This window comes from Amblyomma maculatum, chromosome 11 (genome assembly GCF_055883805.1).
Source record: "Amblyomma maculatum isolate TAMU_Amacu chromosome 11, ASM5588380v1, whole genome shotgun sequence".
Taxonomy (NCBI): domain Eukaryota; kingdom Metazoa; phylum Arthropoda; class Arachnida; order Ixodida; family Ixodidae; genus Amblyomma; species Amblyomma maculatum.
In genome coordinates, this window is record NC_139354.1 from 107,568,471 (window position 1) to 107,593,513 (window position 25,043).

At 44.2% G+C, this 25,043-nt stretch overlaps 1 protein-coding gene across 1 annotated transcript in view; it reads right to left on the minus strand.

Annotated features, from left to right (window-relative positions):
- The window catches only part of LOC146174621 (arylsulfatase B-like), a 52,354-nt gene extending 35,895 nt beyond the window's left edge, over positions 1 to 16,459 (minus strand). Inside the window, exons 1-4 of the mRNA XM_084585418.1 lie at positions 16,388 to 16,459; positions 11,425 to 11,584; positions 7,514 to 7,626; positions 4,354 to 4,464 (exon numbers count right to left, since the gene is read on the minus strand). Of these exons, the coding sequence (XP_084441544.1) occupies positions 4,354 to 4,464; positions 7,514 to 7,626; positions 11,425 to 11,584; positions 16,388 to 16,459 (456 nt within the window). The remainder of the gene's footprint in view (positions 1 to 4,353; positions 4,465 to 7,513; positions 7,627 to 11,424; positions 11,585 to 16,387) is intronic.
- Positions 16,460 to 25,043: the final 8,584 nt, after the last annotated feature.

Consider the following 25,043-nt stretch of genomic DNA (forward strand, 5'->3'; position numbering starts at 1 on the left):
CTTTTCGATGAAGGTGAGAAGCAAGGCGCCCGTGTGCTGTGCGATGTCAGTGCATGTTAAGGAACTCCAGGTGGCCGAAACTCCTGGAGCCCTCCACTACGGCGTCTCTCTCAGCCTCAGTCGCTTTGGGACATTGAAACACCGGAACCGGAGGTTTAGGCATAGCTCAAGTGTAAAAGGGATCGCAGAGAAGTAGCAGGACTGTCAAGCATGTGGCTTTATTCGACGTTTTGTAGCATAAGCACCAAAAGCAGATGACAAACTAGATAGTATGTTACCCACCCTTTAAGACATACAGTTCAAGGCCTCCCGCGCTCGTTACCAGCCTTCGCGCTGGCTTGAACTTAGTCATCCTTCTTTCTAAGTGCTACTGGGTAATTGGAGCTGGATTAGAAGCGGATCAAATATACGAGGAGCATAGCTGCTACAGCAAGACTCATTACAACGGATGCTCGGCTCGAGTACCTTTGAGTAGTTATGAGAATGAATCACATCCACGGCTTCATCGGTGAACAAAGTGGTGGAATACTGGCCGGCCTTGTCGCTGACGACGGAAAAATCACGCCGTAGATCCAGCCCCCAGGACGACAGCTTTTTTCCATCGAAGGTGTACTCCTGCAAGAAGACATTGTCTGCGCTCAGAGCTGTTCGGTAATCAAGGCGGGCTGTTTAGTAATAAACTGCCTGTTTTCTTATGCTTATTGGGAACCCGGTCACAAGGAAGCCACACGATGGAGTCACTGTATCCTTTGCACGATATAATTCTCGCTGCAGACGACCGCTCGCGAAAGTGCAGAATGTGTGGAAAAGTTACCGAGGCATCTAAGGGACTAACATGCGGTTGATACGAAAACATTTTGTTGTAAGTGTTCTGTTTTAGATCGCAGCTCATTGGCGCCCGTTCTTGGGTTTCGCGTCGGCGTCGACCTCGTAATCAGCTCCGCCCCCTTTCAGCCCCCCATCTTAGCCCCCCCCCCCCCTCTTCCTGCGTGGAGCCGACCGCGCCTGTTATTTGATTGCTACGTGCGCTCCCCCGTTCGCCTCTGCTTATACACCCCCTCTCCCCCCTTCCCTGCGTGGTGACGAGGGTGCTCTCCGATTGCCGAAACGCCGGCTCGCTATCAGTGGATCACGGTGCGTGCATCCCAAGCCGAAACGCATAGTCACGTTCTCTTCCCTCGCTAGCGGCGTCAGCGGCATCAGTCAGTCGCTGCTATCTGCTCGTCGCGCAACTTTCCTATGGGCCCACGCGCTGCCTCCCGCAACCTCCCGATAACGTAATTGCTCTCTTCATTTCTCCGACCACAAAGCTTCTTTCATGACAGCCAAGAACTGTTAGTGGTGTGGGTCTTGAATGAATACACGGGAAAAATTAAAAAAAAAAAAAGATGTCTGTAATTGTACATAAGCGTCGAAATCTTTGCCTCAATCTACCGAAAAAGTGAAACAGCTGATGAGCTGCGCTCAGATTTCGCATTAGGAAGTAACATAATCGTTGGCAATTTTTTTTGGTGGATTGACGTGTCAGCCTGAATTAATATTGGTGATTAATGTAAATAAGTATTAAATATGTCAGTAAGTGTTGCTTATCATTGTTAATTCTGATGAAAGTCTTTATGCTCAGCCCTAGTCAAAGTTAATTATAGAAATTGTGAATGACCTAATTAATATGATTATGATTTTGCTAAATTCTATCGATAATTATCGTTATTATGTCTTTATAATTAGGCGCTATGGATTATGTATTGATTATTCTTGTCTTAATGGTTTTCTCACGCTGCCATTTTTTTTGGCATAACAGTGCTTCCGCGCCTGCAAGTCATGAAATATTTTTGCACTAATAATGGACACCAGACTATTATGAGTGCCCTCATGGTTCTCTCCTCATGAGCATGCAAAACTGTAACTTTCTTCACGTTACGAACACATGGCATCAGCTGCCCTGCCACTCTGCAGCGCTCGCGTGGTAGTGCTTTAAGCTGCGACCGGAAAGAAAATTGCGAATGCTCTTCACCGAAGAGTACTACCATTGGCCATTAATTGCGCCTGAGGTCAAACGTAAAGAGTAGACTGACTTATCTCCCTGGGTGCTGATATCGCAAGTTAAAGATCGAGGCGCTTAAGCAAGCATGCTCTGGTATTCTAAGTAGCGCAAACATTGGCCTAAACAATACAATAACCATAGAAAAACATGGCAGCAAAAGAAAGAACTGGACATTAGATTGTATTGCCACGATTATTGCTGTTTTTATTTTATTTTTAAATATTTAAGCCGAATTGGGCCTGCCAACAATCACTGCATGCATAATGACCATGAAAAACATACTACCCCTAGACAGATTACCTCTCCGAAATTCAGCATTGATGGCACGATATGTACGCATTGGTGGATATAATGTACAGTACTCACGGATTGAAATAGGACATTCGGAGCGCGTGGCCGTCGCTGAATGCAAGGCAGTGTGGTAAACAGGCCGGCTTATTGGCGACCGGAAGGAGCAGTTCTGCTTCTTAGATGTTCTCCCCCTCGAGCTATACCACAATGCAGCACCTTGGTTCCATGAGCATCCCCGGGCGGCGCTGCATGCAGCGACGGCCACGCGCTCCGAGTGTCCTATTTCAATCCGTGAGTACTGTACCTAAAGATATGCGCACCGAAAGGAAATGTTTGCTAATGCCCAACCCGGCCACTGGAGGACGAGGAGACGTTTATAATTTCGGGTTCTCATTTCAGGCTGCTCTTCACTGCTTGGCTAATGGTGCGTCTGCCGTTAGTACTTTTCCAGCGCGTCTTCGAGGCTTTTCATGTGCCGTAGTAAGCTATTGCACGATTTTTCCCTAAGGAAGCCGACAGCGACAAAATTAAAGTACGTTGTACAAGGGAGGGGGGAGGGTGTACCGATGCGTGTAAAGGGCAATGTGTATACTGGATGACTACTACCCCTGTACTGGCACGGAAATGTCAAACGGCTATTGAAGTTGAGCAATGCGAGCATTGAATAGAGAAGCTAGTTTGTTCAGACGCACGGGTCAATCTAGCTGCCCTAGGATTTTGAAGTCTGTGGAGAAGGGCCCGACGCAGGAACCACTAGCGCAGGTGGCCCGTTTTCAAGTATAGTTAACAGTCCAAAAGATGTGTAGAGTTAAGCTTAACGGCTTAGTGCATCCGTCATTTGCTGCATTCCTGGGCCTTATTACGTGGGCAACTTGCGGTAGCCGCCATAGCAGCCCGGATCAAAGAATACTTTCCAGAAGGCCGCTGCGTCGAGGTTCTATAAATGCGGCACTGGTGCCTGTTTCGGGCCAGCGCTAAGTGACGGCGAGGCTGATGTCGGCTGCAGGGCCACCTATCGTGCCCGGGAAGTGTGCTGCCTCGTGAGAAGGGAGGCCCATTGCCACGTGGGTCTTCAGCCACTACGTTTCAAAGCTACATTCCGTGTAAAAAAATGCAAATAGATCTAGTTGTTCTTTCGCGTGCTGCTGCCTTCTTAGGCCGGCGTTCTTTCCTGCCTTTTAGGCACAGCAATGAGACACCCGTATCCATGTGTCTGGCGTCCACGCCCCCTACCTTCTGGCGCAGTTCTATAGTTTTGTGGAAGTGAAAAAAGCGCATTCCTTCCCGCTAGGTTACAACTCGTGTGCTGACGCACTTACTCTCTCGCTCTAGAGTGGAAAGCGGATAACGCTTGTTGCGCAGCATGGTTGACCAAGCGGCTCATGATGCGGGATCAATCTGATGCACTTTTTGAAGCCCTTCAACCCGCAAGGTAGGTGACGCGACTGAGCAGCCACTGGTAGAGTTACTATATAGGCTAGCTACATAGTAACTCTAGAAACTGTATACCGTGCCCGATGCACAGATGCGCTCATCGAGGCACCTGCCACTGGCACGGTCGTGAAGTCTTCAGGGGATGCGCGGGGGGAGGGAGTGCCCCTGGTGTGAGCACATTAACGGGGTGGATCATCGTACTTTCGCGCCAAATGTATCTCCATGGGTCCCTCGTACTGACGCTCTACCGCTATCGTTCTGGAGTGATTTCGGCGACGCAATGCTTCATGGCATCATTTACTCTCTCCTCAATGGCGTGGCCAGGACAGCCGCTTTAAACATTGAGGAAACGCTCTCTCCTAACAAACCACTGCGCATCAGTGCCTCAGAAGTGACAGATCTGGAAGAAAACTAGCTCTAAGAACGAACCCATACTCGGATGACGTCTAGGGCTTTCTTCAAAATCAATTTCCAATTTTGAAAGCATATTTGCGAAAATCTGCATTCCAGAGATTACCCGCTTTCCCATTGCACTGGTGAAAATGCGCTGTGCGTTATCGCTCAAGATGGCGGGTGAGACGTGCCTCGTGAGAGCAGTGGTCGTAGTAGCCGCTGTGGGAGGTCCAGAATCCGAAGTGGTGGTCGAAGCCTCGCATCAGTGGGGTGTACTCCTTTTTGAAAAACCCAAGGTGCCACTGCGAGGGAAAGAACAAAAATATACAATGAGAGGAAGATATCGACAAGCAGAAAGATGAGAAGATACAGACAGGGATACAGATGCATGATATCATACCTACTGACACAGTGATATAAAGAGCAAGGTCCACCGGAAGAAAGGAGAAAATGGTGCCAGTAAAAAGAGAAGCATGAACTAAAAAAAAAAATGAACCACCATTATGGGAGAAAAAATCACTGATGATGAGTGAGATTCATTCGGCATATACGTCGCAGCGTTGCTTTTGCACAATATACTGCGTCGTTATGACTTCGCCTATGTGAAGAAATGAGAGGCGCATTGATGCGCGTTTCTGAGTCATTTATTTTACGTCAATTATGTTTTCGAGGAATGGACTCCATGGGATGTTCTGTAGTCGCCGACATTTCTTTGAGCGGAAGGTTTAGAGCTCTGAGGGATGATCATAGCTTTGTCGTCAAATAACTATACACACTTCCATGCCACAACCTCCTCGACGCATGCTCGGTATTGTCGATGCTGTGAACCGTTAGACTCGCGCGTAAGGCCCCATGTGTTTGGTTCCTATCTGACCCTTCAATGTAAAACAAACCGGCCGAGTTAACAGCTCCATCATAATCGACCATATGCAATCTGGTCGTGTGACTCCACGCGACAAGAGACCATACAATCACAGGTGCGACGACTTCCATGAATGAAATAGAAATGAGCGCCGGCGTGGCATTTTGCATCGCCAACCTAATAATAATAATAATAATAATAATAATAATAATAATAATAATAATAATAATAATAATAATAATAATAATAATAATAATAATAATAATAATAATAATAATATAAAATAATTGTTCGGCCATGTCATCTTCCCACTACCATGCACCTGTCACAGGCATGTTCTTATCTTTTCGAGGCTGCGTGGCTTCAACTAAAAGAAGCAAGCGTCCAGATGTTTCTCGCCGGCCAAATACTAGGTGACGAAGGCAGGCTTGTAGTTTTTCGAGGCTGTGAATCTTGACAGTTCGAAGCCGACGCAGAATTTTGTCGGCATGACGTGCTATCGCTCTCGCATAAAAAAAGAAAGCCGCAAAATCGCGAAGGAAGGGAAGGCAGGGCGGAAATGATGTCAGGAGGCAATGTGTTCTATTCTCTAATTGTGCGGGGAAAATGCATGCCTAAAGATTTTTTCTGCCACCCCGGCCAGGTGGTCTAAATTACTCCGAAGCCCTCCACTACGGCTCCTATTTCTCTCTATCCACTTTCAGTCCCACCTTCATCCCTTCCCTTACGGAGCGGTTCAGGTGTCCACAGAGCAAGTGTGACAGATACTGCGCCTTTCCCTTCCTATGAACCAACCAACCAACCATTTTTTCTGCTGTTGAAATCCCGCAGTTATTTGAAAGGTCTTTACGGGGTAAGTGTACTAAGCATTCATGCTGTTTAACAGCGCATCACAAACAGGACAGAAGAGAGATGCCTTTCTACTAGCTACACTGCTTGAAATCCAGAAATCCCACTAAGTAAAACTGAAAATTGGGTAAGCTGTTGCATATTCATATAACCTTCAACAGCATATCATTAAGTGGCACCAATTTTGCATTTACACTACGTGGTTGCTTTTAGTATAATCTTCCCATTATTCCATGGCCTTGTAAACATGCCCATATCCTGTTCTTTGTTCTCTATTTTAAACGTTTACTGGCTTACCTGTATTTCAGGGCAAAATAAATATTTTCTTTACGATCGCGGTGAAGTGATAGCGGAAGTGACCAAGCCCGCGTGCTTGTGGAGGCGAAAACAGATCTTGAATTCACGAGGAAGGCGTATTATCGTGCTTTGTCAGAGTATGAACTTCGGCTTAGTAAACAAGCCCTAAACTATTCATTGACCGTTTGGTGAGATCACATGCGCTGCGAGTGATTTCACACCTACAGCTAGGGCGCAGAGACACTATACCGCCAGACAGCAGCTCCCGTACCACCTCGGCTTGCATATCGCCGTGGTTCCCTCGCTCGCAGCCCGCTTCAGATCTTGACCTCTCAGTGACCAACATGAAGGTCATTCCCTTTCCGCAGCTGCCTCACAGCTAATGAGAATTCTCTATGGAAATAGTGCCGCAGCAGCGGCAATGACCAAGATGATGCGCTCGTTGAGCTGAAGAGGGAACTCGAGGCAGGGTCATGTGACGAACCGGAAACAGCCAGCGACAGTCTTTTTGGCTGGTCACGCGGGCTCTTGGCAATGCGCGAAGTTTTCTGTTGCACCAGATGTGAGCGACAATACAAGCAACATGGTAAAACTCCATTCGCACGACGGCGTCGGTCATCGCTTGCCACCGTCGCGTTCAAGTGAGTTTCTGAGTACGTTGAGCTCATACTTAAATATCTTCGGATGCGCTCATGTTCGTCATTGCAGGTCGTGAGGCTATGGTCGTGTGGATGTCCGAGCGAAGCTAGCATATTCAAAGATAGGTCACACTCTGTCGTATATATGACAAGTGTCTGAGTGCCCTTGGTGTGGTCTCAATGTTTCGACGAAGAAAATTGAGGACGCTGCCAGATTCATTACTTGCGTAATCACAGTCATTCTAACAAAGATTATAGCAAAACTTGGTGTCTAAGTTTTTAATATTAGGAATTACCAAAACTATATGTTCCATCAAGTCAGCACAGCCAGAGGTTTGATACATTTTAGCCGCAAATAGGATTATATAACAGCTTAATTGGTTGAGGTGTATGTTGCATACTTGACATCATACAAGGTAAAATTTCATTCGTCCTTAGGGGATACTTCTTGATAAATGCAACAACCATCTGCGTAAACCTGATACTTTTACAAGCTTGTTGATCTAGGTCATGATATTAAATAATAAAAAATCCAGAGGGTCTGTTAGAGATCACTACGAACTCCTGGTGGTTTTCTATCAAGTCGAGAATCTTCGTCATATTTCAGGAGCGCGGCCGACAGCTTCCCAAGTCAGACAGCCTGTGACATTCTGTGAGCACATGCTGTGAAGAGCTCGATTACTGAAAAGATGAGTGCATAGTTACCTTGCCGATAGCGTGCGTTGAATACCCTAGATCTTTAAAGTATTCGGGCAAAATCTTGAACTTCAGCGGCAGACCCCAAGGCTCAGAATTCTTGATGTCGTCGTTCTGCATGCCTGAGAGAATATACAATGATTCTATTAGCACTATCAACAAACTTAATCCCAGCGAAGTGGACTTAAAAACAAGAACAATTCACAAATAGCCCGTACACTTTAACGCACAATTATCGTAAAACAGCGTAACTCTAAGCGGAAAGAAAAAAACATAATCAAACCTTGTATTCTAAACCTTATAAAAGTTGTTTATTTAAAATTCATGAAAAGCGTCTTGTTTCGTTTTTTGATAAGCGGAGCCGAATATCACATTGAATTTGCGTTAAAGTTAACGTTAAAGGGGGAAGTGGGGCTAAAGGGTCAACTTTTGAGCTGTTGCAATAATTTCTATAAAATTTTCAGAGATGACGTATCTTCGTTGTATTGAAATATACTCCAAGTATATTCTAGGGTTATATTCTAAGTTAGTGCTGGAGACGCGGCTGAATGAGTCCAGGGAAAGAAAACATTCACAGAGTCTGGAGTGGTACGCGAACTTTACACCAAGACCGAAAAGCGCTCAACCGCAGCTGAAAACTCTGCCGGAATCTTCATTAAGGCGTTTCCTCGTGGATGTTTTGTCAGTGTAGTAAAGAGAGGCGAAAGTTGTTCTGACAATGTGTACTGCTTGAGGTTACCCATCCAAATACTCCATGCGTCTATCAGCATCTATGATCCACCCTACAGACAGATATACTTGTGATTCGTCAGATTTGAAACGCCTTTCATGCAGTACATATGTGAATATACTTTCGAAAGTGGACTGCATAAGAACATTTTCGCACAAATGCTGCGCTGCTTAGTTGTACACGGACAAAGGAACTGTACAAACGCTGAGGTTAAGCGCAATTTCGCTTAACCTCAGCGTTTGTACAGTTCTTTTTTCTGTGTAAAACTAAGCAGCGCAGCATTTGTGAGAAGATGTTCCAACTAGCTCAATATCAAGCACTGCATAAGAACAAACTGCTTTGATCACCTATCGATTAACTATTGCCAATGAAATATTCAGATCAAGAATTATTTATTTGAAATTGAATTATAACGCAAACTGTGAAAGGAGCGCTGAAGAGAAATAGTCAGTTGAGACTGATAAGTCAGTGTCATGGGATAGCAAATATGTTTTTACCGAGGACAACGCTTTCATAAAGCAGAAAATTGCATACAACGAAAATATCTATGACGTCATCACTGGCGGGTTTTAGAAGCTTCCATGATAGACTGAAATATGGCAGCTCTCAAGCAACGATATTTCACCGTCTTAGTGGGCAATTACCGTAGAGATTGCCAGTAATGCAGGGCGGCGAGCCTAGAAGAGAATGTGACGTCTCATATTTGAAACGGACTACACAGAGAAAGGCTAGACAAAAACACGAGCGCTGGACCCTTCAACATGTGGCTGTTGCAGGCAGCATGTTCAGAAGAGCAAGCTCTCAATGACATTTCCGCTCTGTAATGCTTGCTAGGTAGCCAGTAGAGTTGTTTCGACCTCTCTCCAGCCTTTCAAATTGTTACCTTGTGTAGGCTACGGTATTAGAATGCATCTTGAAACCGCACAAGAAGACAGGGGATGAGGAAGAAACCAACAGGACAAGGCGCGGACGAATATGGTTTCTTCCACATCCCTTGTCTTCTTGCGCGGTTTCAAGATGCATTCTAATACTAGCCACACACTAGCCCGCCTCTCAGTATTATATTTGTAGGCTACGGGCGTGATTAAACTGCAAAGTTCACATTTCTATATTTTTCTTCTTTTGTGTAGTTGGCGCTGATGCAGTCGCGTGCATGCAGCGCGCTTTCTACATGCGAGCGATGCCAACGACGAGCTCTTCTTCCCCACGTTCTTAACCAGCGAAAAAGCCAATATACTTTAAAATAGGTTGCCATTATCAGAGAAGTACCACACGCACGTAGCATCAACTCTTTCTCGTTTCGCGAATTAAAAATTCCAGGCGCTTGTCACCAGCTCGCAGTACGTAGGGCTCCAGCACTCAAGAAAGGATTTTCCTCGAGAAAAGTATTCAGTTACCTGGTGTGTGTTCATCAAGAAAATGCGTGTATTTTCTGCGGACAGCGATAAGCAGAAGATGACAGAGTACAGATGGAGGGAACGTACTTTGATTCCTTTCCCCTCACTAACCTCCAGGAAGCGATTCACAGATGTAGAAATTGTAACGAAGAAAGCAGAGCCAATCGCAAGGGTGGCCTGAGATCCCACTTGTTGCGTGGTTAGTGAACAAACGAGCGATCACAGACAGCACAATGCGCAGTTGCATGAGCAATGCGTGTCCAATGTTCTCCTATAAAATGTGGTGTTAAAAATGACGGAGTTTCTGAGCACGTTTTTAAACAGCACACAACGCACCGAAGGCCACAATATCTCGTCGCTGTCCAAGGATGTCACAATGTCACATGTGACGAATGCGTAAGAGCGATCAGCAATTTATTCCCGAATCTAAAGTGAGCTCGATAACTCCATGTAGTTGTTTCCGCATACAGAGAGCGCATTCCTATAGCGCATGCGTGTTCAAACGAGACGTGCGCACTGCAGCGGAGACAGAAGGGAACACTTGCTTTTCGGTGTAGAGTGAGACATAGCGAGGGGGCGGAGTTTAGGACCTGCAGGTGTGAGAAGCGATTCTATCGTTCATATTGACTGCGTAAACCAGTTTCTGTTTCGACGCATTTTGCAGTTCCTTGAAGTGGTTTCTATGATTGGTCGCATTTAAAAGTAGTCATATAAATGACGTCCCTGCAGTTAATTTTTCGCGGGTATTTATGGAAGGATTCAGGAAAACGCATTTGTGATTTTCTAAGCAATATGGCCACTTTTTCAAGCAACAAAAACGCTGAGAGTGTTCCTAGAGAATAATAGATCCGTCTTTTTAATACGGTATTTTCCTTCAATATCCGTTTAAAGACCTTGTTCTGCATTAAATTCGGCGCTGGCGTTGTCGGCATTGCCGCAGTGAACGAAGAAACCCGAGCATAGCTCAATCAAGGTGGTGATTGGTAGGTGCCACAGCCAGTTAGTGACTGGTCGGCGAATTTGCGACGTCACTAGACGACATTACATAACCAAGTTTTCAGAAGCTGTGAAATCGCTTTGTTCCAGCGAGGTGGAAGGGTGAGAAGGGAATCGAATCCTCAGGAACCCTTGGGTGCCGAATTAAACACGTTGTCCCTTGGCAGCGCTGGTAGGTGGCGCTACTTGACCGCTTCTGAATAAACCGGTGGTGGAAACTAGCAAAAAATGACTGGAAGATTGGTGGCTTAAAAGCAGAGAAGTGACATAATATTAGTAATATAGAAACAAAAAATTAATAAATAGAATGATGGTTTAGTTAACCAATTTAAATCAAGGGAGAAAAATGAGCATGATAGCTACTGCTACCACACCGTTTCAAAGGGGACGCTCCTATATTCCATCCATCCATCCTGAGCCCAAGGCTCACGTGGTGGTGGCGAAAAACTGGAAGGGGAAAATTGCTCGAACTGTCAAGGAAATCAAAATATAGTTGAGAACTTAGAAAAAAAAAAAGGAATCACAGTGGGCCTGAAAATTTAGAGAAACGTCAACTAGATAAGTTATAATTTAAATTCACCAGTCAAGGTAGCACTCGCCAGTACATTTATTCGAAGTGAATGCGGCTAGAATATATCGCAATTATCACTCTTCTATTGCGGCGCCGTGCTTTGAAAGAACGAAGTCTGTGTAAATCGGTGGTGTGCGGGCACCTGGTGCTGGGCTAATGACGAGATGGTGAGCGCTTTACGCTCCTTGTTGAAAGGAGTGAAAGGCACGCGGTGAGGGCAGCGCACCTGTGTGTATGGGGTAGAGGCCGGTGAGCAGTGCGCTGCGCGAGGCTGTGCTGCCGGACTGCGCGTAGTGGTAGGCTAGCGCCAGCCCGTCGGCGGCCAAGGAGTCCAAGTTGGGTGTCGGCACCTGCCTCGATCCATGGTGGCCCACGTCCGCCCAGCCCTGCGTCCGTCACGCACGGCATACGTGACATAGGCCAGAAAGAAAATGTCCGCGGTCACTGCTTACCTCTTTAGTTTTAAGGTTGAGACATTTATAGGGAGGAGTGGGTAAGAAACATCAATAATTGCAAATAAAACTGTCAGTGAAAAAATAATAATAGTAGTAGAGCGCATTAGCTAACATTAGCAATGGTCGCTATGAGGGCAGTATGGTATACAATGGTATATTGATCAGCAAACAAATCCAGAGAAAAGTAGGGGCTTTTTAATGACATACATAAGAAGGCTACCAACAGCCATTGAAGCTAGTTCCGTGGCTCCCCTCTTATGTATGCCATCGCGAAGCTCCTAATTTTCCTCGCCTTTGTTTGCTGAGCAGTAAGGTGAGGATTGCCTTCAGCTGTGATAGTTATGGTGTCCATACATGTGCCATCTAGTTTTTCGACAAGAGAAATACTAGAATGATATTCCTTGAAAAATATGGACGAGAAGAATGCACTAAATACAGAGGAGCATTGGCAGATATTGCGGAACAGTACCGTTTAAGACACTCACTGTCTTTTTGCATATCAGATGGGTTAGACGTACGCTTTGCATTTTGATACAAGTACTTTGTTAATGTGTAGTTTTCGCAGAGATTAATAAACCACGGTTTATTTAGGTCTTTCAAGGTGAAAAGCAGTAGGAGGCACTTAGTAAATCAGAAATTTTATCCTTAAACAGCGACCAGTTGTTTTTAACAAACCAATCGTAAAACGAAGAAAATAACTCATGCGCACAAAAAGGCTCTATATACTTATTCATGCCATCACAGTTAGCTTTATTGTAACGTCTGATTTTTTTTTTTTAGTTTTGATACCTGGAAATTACACTATTTTAATTGTAAGCTGCTGAGTTAATTTTATGCTCGTTAAAGTCATGAAAATATGAAACTGGCCATATTGTATTAGAAGCATCGGTGAGGAACAGGTCAAAAATATTGTAGCCCCGGTTGGGTTGGTTGATGACTTGAGATAAAGTCTAAAGTAAGATTAAAACATTCAGCGGAAGAACGACACGGGGAGGATAACTCGGGCCACTTGCTGAGAGGGCAGTTGAAATCACCGAGGAGATAAATGCTATAGACATTCAAACGCTGAGAGGCCATAGTGATACAAGAGCGAAGGTCTTTCTTAAAGGTAGTCCTATAATTGGGAGGATGGTAAAAGACACCAATAAGAAAGCTGTTCGAGGAGTTGAAACATTCGCCCATAGAATTTCGAGGCTTGAGTTAGAATCAATTAGAGTTAAGGGAGTACTTTTATTTATGACGAGTAAAACACCACCACCTTTTTTAACTGCCCGGCCTTTATGCAAATGTCAAAACCTAGGAGTACCTGATAATATTTCGTTGCTTGTTATATGGGGTCTGCAAAACTATCATGCTGGAAGCAAAATCGTAAATATAGGGTTGCTTGTCCATGTGTAGTTTGCCAAGGGCAAGTTTTAAAGGCTTTCTGTCCTGCGATTGTACGAAAGCTGTCAGCTGTGTTCTTGGTTTTCGTATAGCAGGCGAAAAGTCCTCCACAGTGGTAAAATTCTTTCCCTGCTGATGACAGAATGGCTTGTTTATTCTTGAAAAGGGCGAGCTTCACAATTATAGACCGGCACTTGTCGTCATAAAATTGACCCAGCGTGTGCGCTCTTTCTAGTTGCAATAGGTGCTTGGGATCGTGACACCCAGGTGTTCAGAACATATATATATATATATATATATATATGAAAACAGGTTAGCTGCTCTAAAAAAATCCAGATGAGAGAGATAAGAAGCTGTCCTTGCGTCAAGAAGCACACAAGCAGCAGGCAGCAGTGTCTAGAGAGAGACCTGCCGCGCCCTCGTCTCTACCGGACTGCCCGACGGCCACATCTTAACCAGATGGCAATATATGAAAGCGCGATTTGCAAGGAATGAACATACAAATGGCTCTATGGAGAAATGATGAGAGGAGACCAGACGTGAATCACGACGCAGCGATGCTCGTTGCGGCTCCGGCTGGCAGAATTCAAGATGCAGCTTCGATGTAACAAAATGACGCAAATGGCTGTCCACGCACTGGGATACGTGGAGTGGTACCATATACGGTTTGTCATTCCGACTTGATTGTGTCACCGTGGATCCTAGGAACCAGCCAAATACGCTCTAAGAAAACTTCCCCGCGGCAGACATGTTGGTTTATGTTCCTTCTTTCCATTGTTTCATTCGCGCTGTTTTTCGGTTCCAAACAGCTAAATACGGTAGCTGAATTTACTGCATATAGCGCATTGCACCCCTGGCAGCGTGCTCCATCGGTAACCGGGGGGAATGTTTACATGGTCGCCCCAAAGGACACTACAAATGTCTAAGACGTGTGGAACAGGCAGATTGATGTGTTCGTTACCAGATGCATGAATATGTATTGGCTCGCAATGCCGTACTACGCCTAAATCACGTATAAATATACACAGCATACAAAGAAGGACAACAAACTGCAGCAGTCATGATGACGGCAATGATTCAAATCGTAATTTCGTAGAAAATTCCTTTTTACTCATATCGATTTTAAAAGCCTACCGCTTCAGCGCTCTCATCTGAGCTGCGAGCAACACTGCAGTTGTGGCGCCAAAAACAATATAACCCCGCGTTATAACGGAACAGTGTTAGAATACACGCTCGCCGAGAGCATTGGGTCACAACCGAATTCCTTAACTTGTCAATGCAGGGATGACGCCACAAGTAGTGGCGTTTTGGACTGCCGTTTAGATGTGACTTCTAAGAAATACAAAAAAAAAAATAATCTCGAAAAAGAAAATGAGTCGTGTGGAGAATCGCAGTGCTGTCTATTTAATTGTAAGCCGTGTACGCTGGTTTTATGCCATTAAGAAGCGCGAATACAATGCCGTAGCTAAAAGGCCTTATCCGATCACCTAATAGCTTAGAGCGGACAGCAATCACACGCTGCATTATAGCTCCACAAAGCCGAAATAGCATCCAGTAATGAGCGCTACTAGTACTCACTACAAAGGGGCACTACTGCTTTGCTCAACTGCTTCGCACTACTAACTAGGCCTAATAATTATCGCTCATATTTAAGAGCTTTGCTCGGCAACAACGCATATTCTTTATACGGCAATGCTATCGCCAAAGTGTCGAGGATTTTCAACTACACCTTAAGTTTTTCCGCTGTCACACAGGTAGGTAACCCATTTTAAAGCTTTAATTAGGGTTGTCCAGGCAATTTAGGAAATGAGTCACGATTTGTGGTCAGCATCGTCCCTGAACGAGCTTCCTTTGCTGCTTTAAAATACGTGTACTTGATATTTCAAGTGACTGTTACTTGTGCCGGAGGCGGGCGCTCTGAGAAATGTGACAGGGTAATTAACCCAGAATGATGCAAAACTTCTGGAGAGCCCTTCAGAGAAGGTGCCACATGCGTTAGCAGCACATCTATGGTGCTGAACGCGAGGTGCGTGTTCGTAACAAGTGGGGAGAGTTTTGCTCTTTCAGTGCATGCGTTTTTAGGGCATAATGTAGACATCGCTTGTCGGGGAAATTTGTGAAGTACTATATCAGCCCATAATTATATCAGCAACGCTACTTTTTGGATTTGATCAACGTCAAACAGAACGCAAAATTCAGCTTACGTGAGAGAATGTTATAAAATTATCTGTGAGAACTAATAAAGAAACAAAAGCCATTGTAAGAACTACCTCTTTTTGTTTTCAGCATCCATCCGGAGAAACTGGCGCTCTTCTCGCATGAGCGGAAGTTTGGTTTGGTTTATGATGTTTAACTTCCGAAAGCGACAAATCTTATGAAAGACGCTGTAGTGAAGTGCTCCAGAAATTTTTACTATCTGCGGTTCTTAAACTTGAACTAACGTCGCAAGCACACAGACACCTTCCTTTTCACCTCCATCGAAAAGTGGCCGCCGCGACTGGGATTTAAAGCCGCATCTTCGGGCACAGCATTAGAGTGCCCTAAAAACCGCGGCCACCAAGGCGGTGCGCATGGGCGGAGGCAAGACAAGGCATATACAATAGGCTGTTTGTAGGGAAGTATATGACAGCTTTATCCTGTTGGTGATCACTATTAGGGCAAGGAAACGTATAGTTTAACAAGAAGGATCGAACTTAAATTTAGGACACAAAAGCTTCCCGTGGAAAAGAATGTGAAAGGTGTAAGGTTAAGAGACAGGAAGAGAGAAAAGTGGGTCACGGAACGAAAGTAAGGAGATGACATAGTTGGAATAGAGAAGAAAGTAAGATAAAGGCTGTGCGTGCACTGCATGGAGTGCATTATATAGAAGGCAAGCATACGAGGATGTACTAAAAAAGCAGGTAAATCAGGTTAGCTGGAAGAAGGCTGTGCTGGTCACGAAGGCCCGTGTTAATTTCAGAGACAGGGGAGGAGGCTTGCATTGGAGTGGAAGTGGTTGCGCTGCGACTTATGACGATTGAACGAACCCTTCTCGCCTTCTCGCAGAAATGAAATATCTTATATGGTATGGTGCAGTCAACTTTGCAACGGTATATGCTGTTCAACGTCCCAAAGCAACATCGGTTATAAAGGTCGTCGTAGCGGTGGGTTCGGGTAATTTCAACCAACTGCGGCTCTATAACCTGGATTGACATCACGCTGTGCCCGGGCGCCTTGTGTTTCGACTACTTAGAAATGTGGCCGCCGAGGCAGGGATCGAACACTTGGTTTCGGGCTCAGCATTCGACCCGCCTAACCAGTAAGCCACTGTGATGAGGCCAAATTAGATCACATGTTAAGGACACTCACCAGGTCATCGGCGGTAATGATAATGACGTGTGGTCTCTGCGATGCTCGTGCTGCCACGCCCAGCGCCGCCATTGTGACTACGCCCAAAAGAAACTGCATCTCCACTGAAGACGCAGGATCGAATCTCTGCACCATCCAAACAAACATAGCATCATCGGCGAATTAGCAGCACATTCTGAAAACCCATCTGAAAATACGTATTTGACATTGCATTGCTGAAATTGTTGCGGTGCAAAAGACGTACATCAACGTTAACTAATCATTACGATTCGCCAAAGCAGTCTTTTTTGACAATAGATCGGAAGGGAGTTCGGAAGAAAATGCCCAAAGAGAAGCCCCCCGTATGCCTGAAATCGCCTAAAGTTATATATATATATATATATATATATATATATATATATATAAAGAGAGAGAGAGAGAGAGAGAGAGAGAGAGGGAGAGAGAGAGAGAGAGAGAGAGAGAGAGAGAGAGAGAGAGAGAGAGAGAGAGAATGAATGCCCCTAAACCTATGTGCGTGCTCTGAAGAAAAAAAAAACTTAGTTTTTAATCAATGCTTAGTCTACCCTAATCCAACTTGACACATCTTGATCGAAGTTATTCCACTACAATGCATCCTTAATCCACCGGGCCGTAAAGCAACTTGACTACTTAATATAGCGTGATTTACCCTAATGCAACTTAATACAATGTATTTCACTCTTATTTCACGACAATTCACCTTCACTGCATTTTGCATCAATGCAACCTAAGGCGAAGTAGCGAACTCCTGGCCCATAGCAGTCGAAATTAATCCACTAGTATATAGTAGTAATCCGTACTGCAAATCAATTCAATACAATCCCCTCTTACTGTACCGCAGTCATTCAGGAGATCCACAGCAATTCACCATATTCTTTATTAATCTAGCGACATACACCGTTGCGTAAATCACAAAGACCAGCTGTTATTTCAAAGTAAGCCACCCTCTAAACTGACGTATATGCGAAGTGACGGGGGTAAGAGGCGCTTTCGAATCTGGCACAGGTTGTTAATTCATCGTCATCATCGTCATTCATTGTTCCCTTAAAGGTCCCATCAGGGACATTGCACATAGAACGTTGGGAGGGGGGGGGGGCACGTGCATACAGGTCTTAGGGTTAAGCATAAAAATATAGAAAACATAAACAGAGCAAAATGAATACGATTAAAAAATTCAACAGAAAACGTCAGTTAAAAACAGAGCAAACTATATAAAAAATGCATTAAGATAAAAAAACAATGGTACGAAACGGGATGAACTACAGTAACTATCAGTGGCAAAACGAAAAGGCGAAATACAGAAAACAGGTGATGGCGCTACAATACATACAAATCTGATTGCTGGGAAAGGAGCGCAGGGAAAAGTGGCTAATGCCGGTTTCAATGGATAGTTAGTAGCTTCCTAAATTCGGAAAAATTAGGCTCCGTAGAAGAATATAATATTCCATTCTTACATGGCGATGGGGAAGAAGGATTTGCTGAAGCGGTCGAAGAACTATGCATATGCTGTAGGCTAAGGGAGGTAAATAAGCTGCGCGATTAGCGGAAAAGAGCGCGCAAAGATAGGTTCTCTCGTAGTGCAGGAAAGTTGAGTGTAATTATAGAAAAGGCAAAACACTGAAAGTTCCCATGAAGCGCCAAGGGTTCAAGGCCGAGAGAGGTTTTCATGCAGTAACAGTCTGCCGAATTGTACAATGTGAGGTTATGACGGCTGCTAAATGGTTCTGGATGGCTTCGTGCGAGTGGATCAAGTAGACTTGATGGGGTTTCTACATCGCTGATGCATATTTTATCTTAGGGCAGATGTATATTTCTTAGGCTAGTTGAATGATCGATGGAGGGGACATAGCCAGCAGTCTTCGAATGAAGGTTGATTATTTCGACACCGACGTATCTGTATGAGTTTGTAAGTGACAGTGTAGTAAATTTGAAGGGATGCGGCAAGTTAATAATGGAGCTCTTACGTCTCCGAAGTGAGGACGTCACAATCTTGCTTGACCACTCTAAAGTTTTTGTGGACTACTTGTTATGAACGTTGACGCCAGTGGATTTCGTTGAAAATGGGGCATTCCAGGCGCTCACACTCAATTCCCAAACATCACCACCACTCATGGTTCAGGAAGATAGTTTGTGGTGATTTTGGAAAGATGTAATTTTTTTTACCAGGTGCTACATATGCAAAGTTTTCTTCTGGCCAAGAAATCGGCATGAGGGGTTGATGCCTATTAAAAGTGAGCAGTTTTTCACTTATTGAGAAAGAAATGATCATCAATCGCTGAAAATTCAGAGAAGGTGCGTATTGGTAGTAGCCTCCTTTGTGCCGGCCACTCGTTACTGTGAGCGAAACGGCGGCGATGGCGGTCTCTTCATTTCATTGCGGCATAAAACAATGTCCGCATCAATTGAAAACCCTTGGAAAGAAATATACGAGCGCGTGTCAACAGGTCACTCACCTTTGAGGTTCACGTATAGAAGCCCGGATCTTGTTCCTTCCCTTTGGACCTGAATCTCCTGCAGTGATATTTCGGGTACTGTTTCTTCTTCTTCTTCTTCCTTGGTATTTGGCACATACCCACGAAGTGGGATTGGCTAGGGTTCAGTGCGGGCTGCCAAATGTCCTACACAAACTGAATTTGTGTATTAAAGTAATTGTCAACTAAACAAAAACATAAGATTTAAGATCACAAAAGTTACCGAAAGAAAAAATATGAAGCAAAAATTTGGAGTACTGTTGCTTTGCCACTCGTTCTTCTTCTTCTCCCTCGTTATAATGGCCCATACCCACAGTGGGGATGGGCCAGAATTCGTTGTAGGTGACATAATATAATTGATAATGTCGATTTGACTGTATGATAGATAACCTAATAATTCGAAGTTAGCGTTGCTGAAATAATTTGAAATTTTGAGGCGATACTAATAGAAAGCAATGAAAAGAGGAATAGAATTGTAAAATAGTAAAAAGAATGATAAGAAAAAAAGTACAATTCAGACAGATCAGTGCTAACACACAAATCTTCCAGTAGCAATATTATAACTATGAAGTAAGTCACACACCGGTTTTAGGGCATACCCTTTGACGGTCGCACCAAAGGAGAGGAGGACAGGAACTGTAAATGACAATCCAAGGCGAGTAAGAGGTATTTCTAAATATTTCCTTCTCTGAGTAGCATACCTGCGGCAGGAGACGATGTAATGTTCATTTGTTTCCACGTCATCACATGACGAACAAAGATTCGACGGCGTGAATCCAGAGCGACACAAATAAAGATTGAGGGAAGGAATTCTACAACGCATGAGCGTCATGGAGACATCATATTGCCTCGAGTTGCAACATCGGCCATTCCAATAGAAATTTAAATGGTTAAAATCCGTAGTCGCGAGCAGTGGCTCATGGCTCAAGGAGTTTAACGTTTGAAACCGTTCAAAACAGGATATCTTTAGCAAGATAATATTGGGTACAACATCGGCAACAGGCCCATTGAGAGCCGTATTTACTAAATAATCCGCCATTGTATTAGAAGCGATGCCACAGTGTCCCAGAACCCACTGAAAACGTACTTCCTGTAAATGTATCGGAAGAAAAAACATCAGGGTTTGTTTCAAAAGACGCATTTTCGGGCTTTCTAATGCTGCTAAGACTGACAGGCAGTCAGAGAGTATGCTAGTCCGCGTGACTAAAGATGCAGTGGTAGTGACGATGGAGATGCTTTTTGTATCCAGCCCTAGCCTAGACCAACGGGAATCCATATTCTCCGACGCACGATCTGGTGTAGCGCGCACGCGCAACGGTGCTGTAGACGAATATTAATTTGCAGCTACCGGCTCGTTTGAAAACTTTTGTAAGAGGGAGTTTAGGCTCAAAGCACCTTAGGCACCAACTTAAAAAATTATGGACGCATAAGGTCTGCCTTCGAGGGTATGACGCGATAGCGTAGGCTACCAGCCCACATATAAAGCCCCCTGCGGGGTAAGGTGAATGCAAGGGTTTTGGCAGGCTGATTGTGATATCATCCTCCCATGCGAAATGAGAGACACTATAGTTGGCAGCTCCTGCCAAATATAATGTCAGATAACCCTGCTTCCAGTTAGTGCTCGGCCATCCTGCCAGCGCCATGATTGTGATTGTTGTACACAATGGCGATACCCTGCTTTGCCTAGCAGATGAAGCAATCTCCTCAAAAGGCAACGCACGACCCGATGGGAATGGTAAATGGTTTGCGTCTGGGTAATCGGCGAGTAAATGGAACAAAAAACAAAAAGAGAATGATTGTAAAACTTATTTAATTTGAGTGGTTTAATTAGAGATTGTGGCTCAAAAACATATCTCAGTGCAACCTAAAAAAAGCCCCTTTGCAGGAAACCGAATATTAAATTGCGGGCTGTTAATGCTTCGCGAAAAATACAGATAAAAGGCATATTAGTAAAACCGTTCCGTTTAGACAGTTAGGACTGCGCACACGTGAGTCTGCGATGGTGTCATTTTTTGCGTGGCAGCAATTTGGCTGCTAATGTTTCTATATTTATTAAAGTCTTCTTTTGTAATGTGTTTTCTTGTGTGTCGCACGCAGGACCTCGTGCCTACAAAGCAACCGCTGTTTCCGAGCTTGCACGGCCTAGTAGGAAGACGTAGTGAAAGTGCACTCGAGGTTTTATCTGTTCGTTTTACGCAATGTTTCAGTGCGCTAAGGCCGGTCATCATCAATCAGCGCGTATTCGCGCAGTCATCGTACCCCGGTTGTATTCGACGTATATTATTACTGTAAATTCAGGGCGCATTCCAAACACTTGTAAGTTATGTATACCACGATACGTTCATTAGGTGTTCCTCTCACATGCTTGAACCGACTTCTCTTCATGGCCTAAACGTTGCCTGTGCGCCTGGCATGCGGAGAGCCTCGGTTTGAATCCTAATAACGGTAAATGTATTCTCTCTTCGTCACAACCTGAAAATCCTTAGCCGTCGAAGAAGCCGCTATCGTAATGGGTATGACCCATACTCGAGCCACCACCATTGTGAGTGACTCCAAACACATTAAATATATAAGATGAACTTGTAGCATCGCCAGGAACATATTGCTTAACCATAACCCTGAAATTGGTCTTATATGGTGCCAGCACACGCGAGAAAGCCAGGAAACGAGGCGCCACACATGTCTCGATCGACTATAAACGGCGAGCATTCCGCAATTTTCTCTTTAGATTTCAGTTTAATCAAATTCAACTCTGATGAGAATACCGGCTATGTATTGCATATGAAAAGTTGCTGTTGCTTAATGCTCCAGTGTGACATTCCACAGATCCATTGACCTGCAAGGGACGGCGCTTCATGCATGTGCCTCCATCGCACGCACTTTTGTTATGCGGGAAGTACTGGATGAATGATCATGAATCAAAAGCGAAAGTCTAGAGCCAGCCTTCACATTGCGCCTACTGACATATTGCACGAGGAAATAAAACATTCACATGCATTTTCATTGATGCTAATCCTACATTCTGGAAAGGATGGCTCTGTCAGGAATTACGTTGCCTCGAATCGTCAGAAAAACCTTATCACCCCCCTAAAAAAGACAAATTCGTACAAATTTTGTAAAAGAAAATGTTTTTTCTGAAATAGTTCGCTTTCTAGGATGTTGAAGTATCTATCCTTGAGGTAACTTTAGTGACATTTTTTTCTGAACCGCAGCATATTTGCGTGAAGTAGCTGTGAATGTAGCCAACCTTACAGTGCTGTTTGAATGACAAGTTTCTTGTTGATGTGCTCAAGGCGATTCATACTGTATTTTCTTAGCTTGTACACTATGAAAGCTTCTATGTATATGTGCATCATAAGTAAGCTGTTTAATAATATGCTTAGAGTGATGGTCCTCTATGTTTAGTTTTGCATTGCGCCATGTTTTGAATTCACCCGTGTTCTCTCTACTGCTTATTGTATCCACTCTCTTAAGCTGTTATTTTGGTCACTTGAATGTCTCTTGAAAAGTGTGATAAATTCTTTGTTCCACAGTATTTCATTCTCTTATTTTGTACCGCTTGTATTGCGTGTTTACTGTGTTCCATACCACTTGTATTTTGTGTTTGCTGTGTACCTTATACAACATTCATGCTGGCCTAGTGATTGTATTTATTTCGTTTTATTGAACCATAATTATATGCCTATTTTTCTTTTATATTGTAATATAAGAAATGGGAACTTTAATTATTTTGCTGCATGTTCGATTGGATTTTCTTTGGCTTGCAAACAGTGGTATGACATGAGATCATAATTCGAACTTCGTTGCGCACATTTTTTGTATTTTTGCATTTTTGCGGTGGTACGTGTTCGGAAACATACACTATATGGAATAAACTAGGTTTTATTTGATGTATTCAATACACAAGAATATATTTTTGTTTTGTATTTGTGTCTATAAATATATGATAAATGAAGTTTTGTGCCAACCATTACAGTGTACTAAGGTTACACGTATTGAAGCGAGTAACCTATACCATTTTCAATGATATATACTTCTGCAAAGGTTACACCGCTTCAAATACATGTAACAACCTTTGCTGTTTCTGAATTTTACAAAAGTTAATGAGGCAAACATTACATTTTGTAATCTTTAAATTATAGGTATATATGAATGCGAAAAACGTGCACCTTTACAAAGGTTATCCAAAGGTTACCGCCTTTAGAGCGTAGAAGCCGGTCCCAGATCTGGGCGTTGCCCTGGCCCTGGAGCTCTTCGGAGAGCCTCTCACCTCAAAACTACAATTGCATCACGCACTACAGACTGAAAGGAAGAACATTCCACGGCACAGCTCCTTATCCAAGGCGCTACAGGTGGCGTGGAGAAAACTTCAAACCGATGCTTTCCCTAATTCATACCCAATTTCCAGATTTTTTTTTTTTGTAACTCTGAAAATTGTCCTACCTGTAGCTTCTGCGGCCGAACACCGATATTATGTCAAATAATTGGTGTTTTTCAGGTCCGTATGCCTCCTCAATTGGTACCTACGATAATGTAAAGACCCGCAGAGAACCGATTATCAAAACCCGAGCCGTGGCGTGGGTCTGCGTCGCCCGGAATCTTCGTGATTTTTGATGGATTTGAAGAAGGGTGCCATCGGTTTGTCAAAGTAGGTATCTGCCGCGAACAAGCTCAAGTCATACTAGCAGAATTCAATTACGCTCTAGCTAACGAAAACATCGTCATTTATAAGAAAGGACGTATTAAAACGGTCCAAGGGAGGAATTGAACTCTACTATGATGTTTTTTGTTAGGATACAAGATGAAGAACCGAGTAAGTGCCACATTAAGAGAAGATGGAAACGATACGAGGGGTGACTACCAACTTCACGGTTCGTTGTCTGAATACAACTTCTTTGAAAGTGTGCATCACAAAAGACAACGTCCCAAAATTTGTCTCGTTGTGAGTTTTAGGGAATTATTCGGGAACTGAAAGACTTTCGCGTAAAGCTAGCTGAATAGCACTTTACGTGCGCTGTAAAGTTTGCTGGAGGGGGTTGAAATGGTAAAAAATTAGTTGTAGTTTTGCTCTGCTTAACCTTAGATGAATTGCGAAAGCGACGGCGGAAGCATTTTTTTCCTGCTGCATTATTACCCTGTGTGCCTGCGTGTATAGGGGTAACGAGAATGCAAACGGTTCTGGCAGGCTGATTCTGACATCACCCTCCCATATGAAAGGAGCGACCCGAGTTGGCAGCTCCTGTCCGTGGCATAGAGGTAACGTGAATTCAAACGTCATGGCAGGCTGATTTTTTTATGAGGGACCATAAACACGGACATGGCACACAGCGACGAGGGGTTAGACATGGCATAGTATTGCTTTCGCAATAAAAACGGACATCGCCTTCATGTTCTAGATGGTTTTGCGTAAAGGGCATCCACATTCACAGGCGCAGATAATATGGAGCTGAATAAAGACAGCTTCAGCTACGCAGTTCCAAAACTGTTTTTATTCCCTTTAAACTTTGTCGGGTCTATACGTTAAATAGTGAAGGCTGTGTCAGGCGTTATAAGTGAATGTGAAGAATCATGATTTGATGGTACAAAGATGGCTACTGTTGTAATGGACAGCTGGCCGAAGAACCCTCCGCGCGGTCCACCGAAACCGCCTCCGAAGCCTCTGCCAAAGCCAAGACCACGTCCAAAGCCCAGTCCTCGTCCGAAGCCTCCGAGACCGCGGCCATATCCAAGGCCACGTCCGAAGCCGCCGTAGCCGAGCTGAGCCGTGGCCAAACTGCAAAGGATGGCCAGCGCACTAGCACTGCTGCCAGGAGACACTTGGCGTTGCTGATGCAGTTCATCTCTGAAACGGGCTGCAGCAAGGAGAAAATAAACGGTTTGGTGTTAGTGAGGCACGCATGATATACGACGAAGGGAATGTTGAGAAAATGACAAGAAGACTGGCAAGAATTCATGATGATGATAATGACGCGGAATCAGGGGTATTCTTGGGGGAGGGGATATTGGAAGTGGGTTATGTCGGTCTGAATTGAGGCGTCACTCTTGGCGTCCCTTCCCTATCCTCCCCCAGAATATCCTACATTCAAGGACTTGCAGTGTGACACTCCACACCTCCTCTTTACTCATTTTCTCTCTCAACTCTAATTGGCAACAGTGGTACCCCTCTC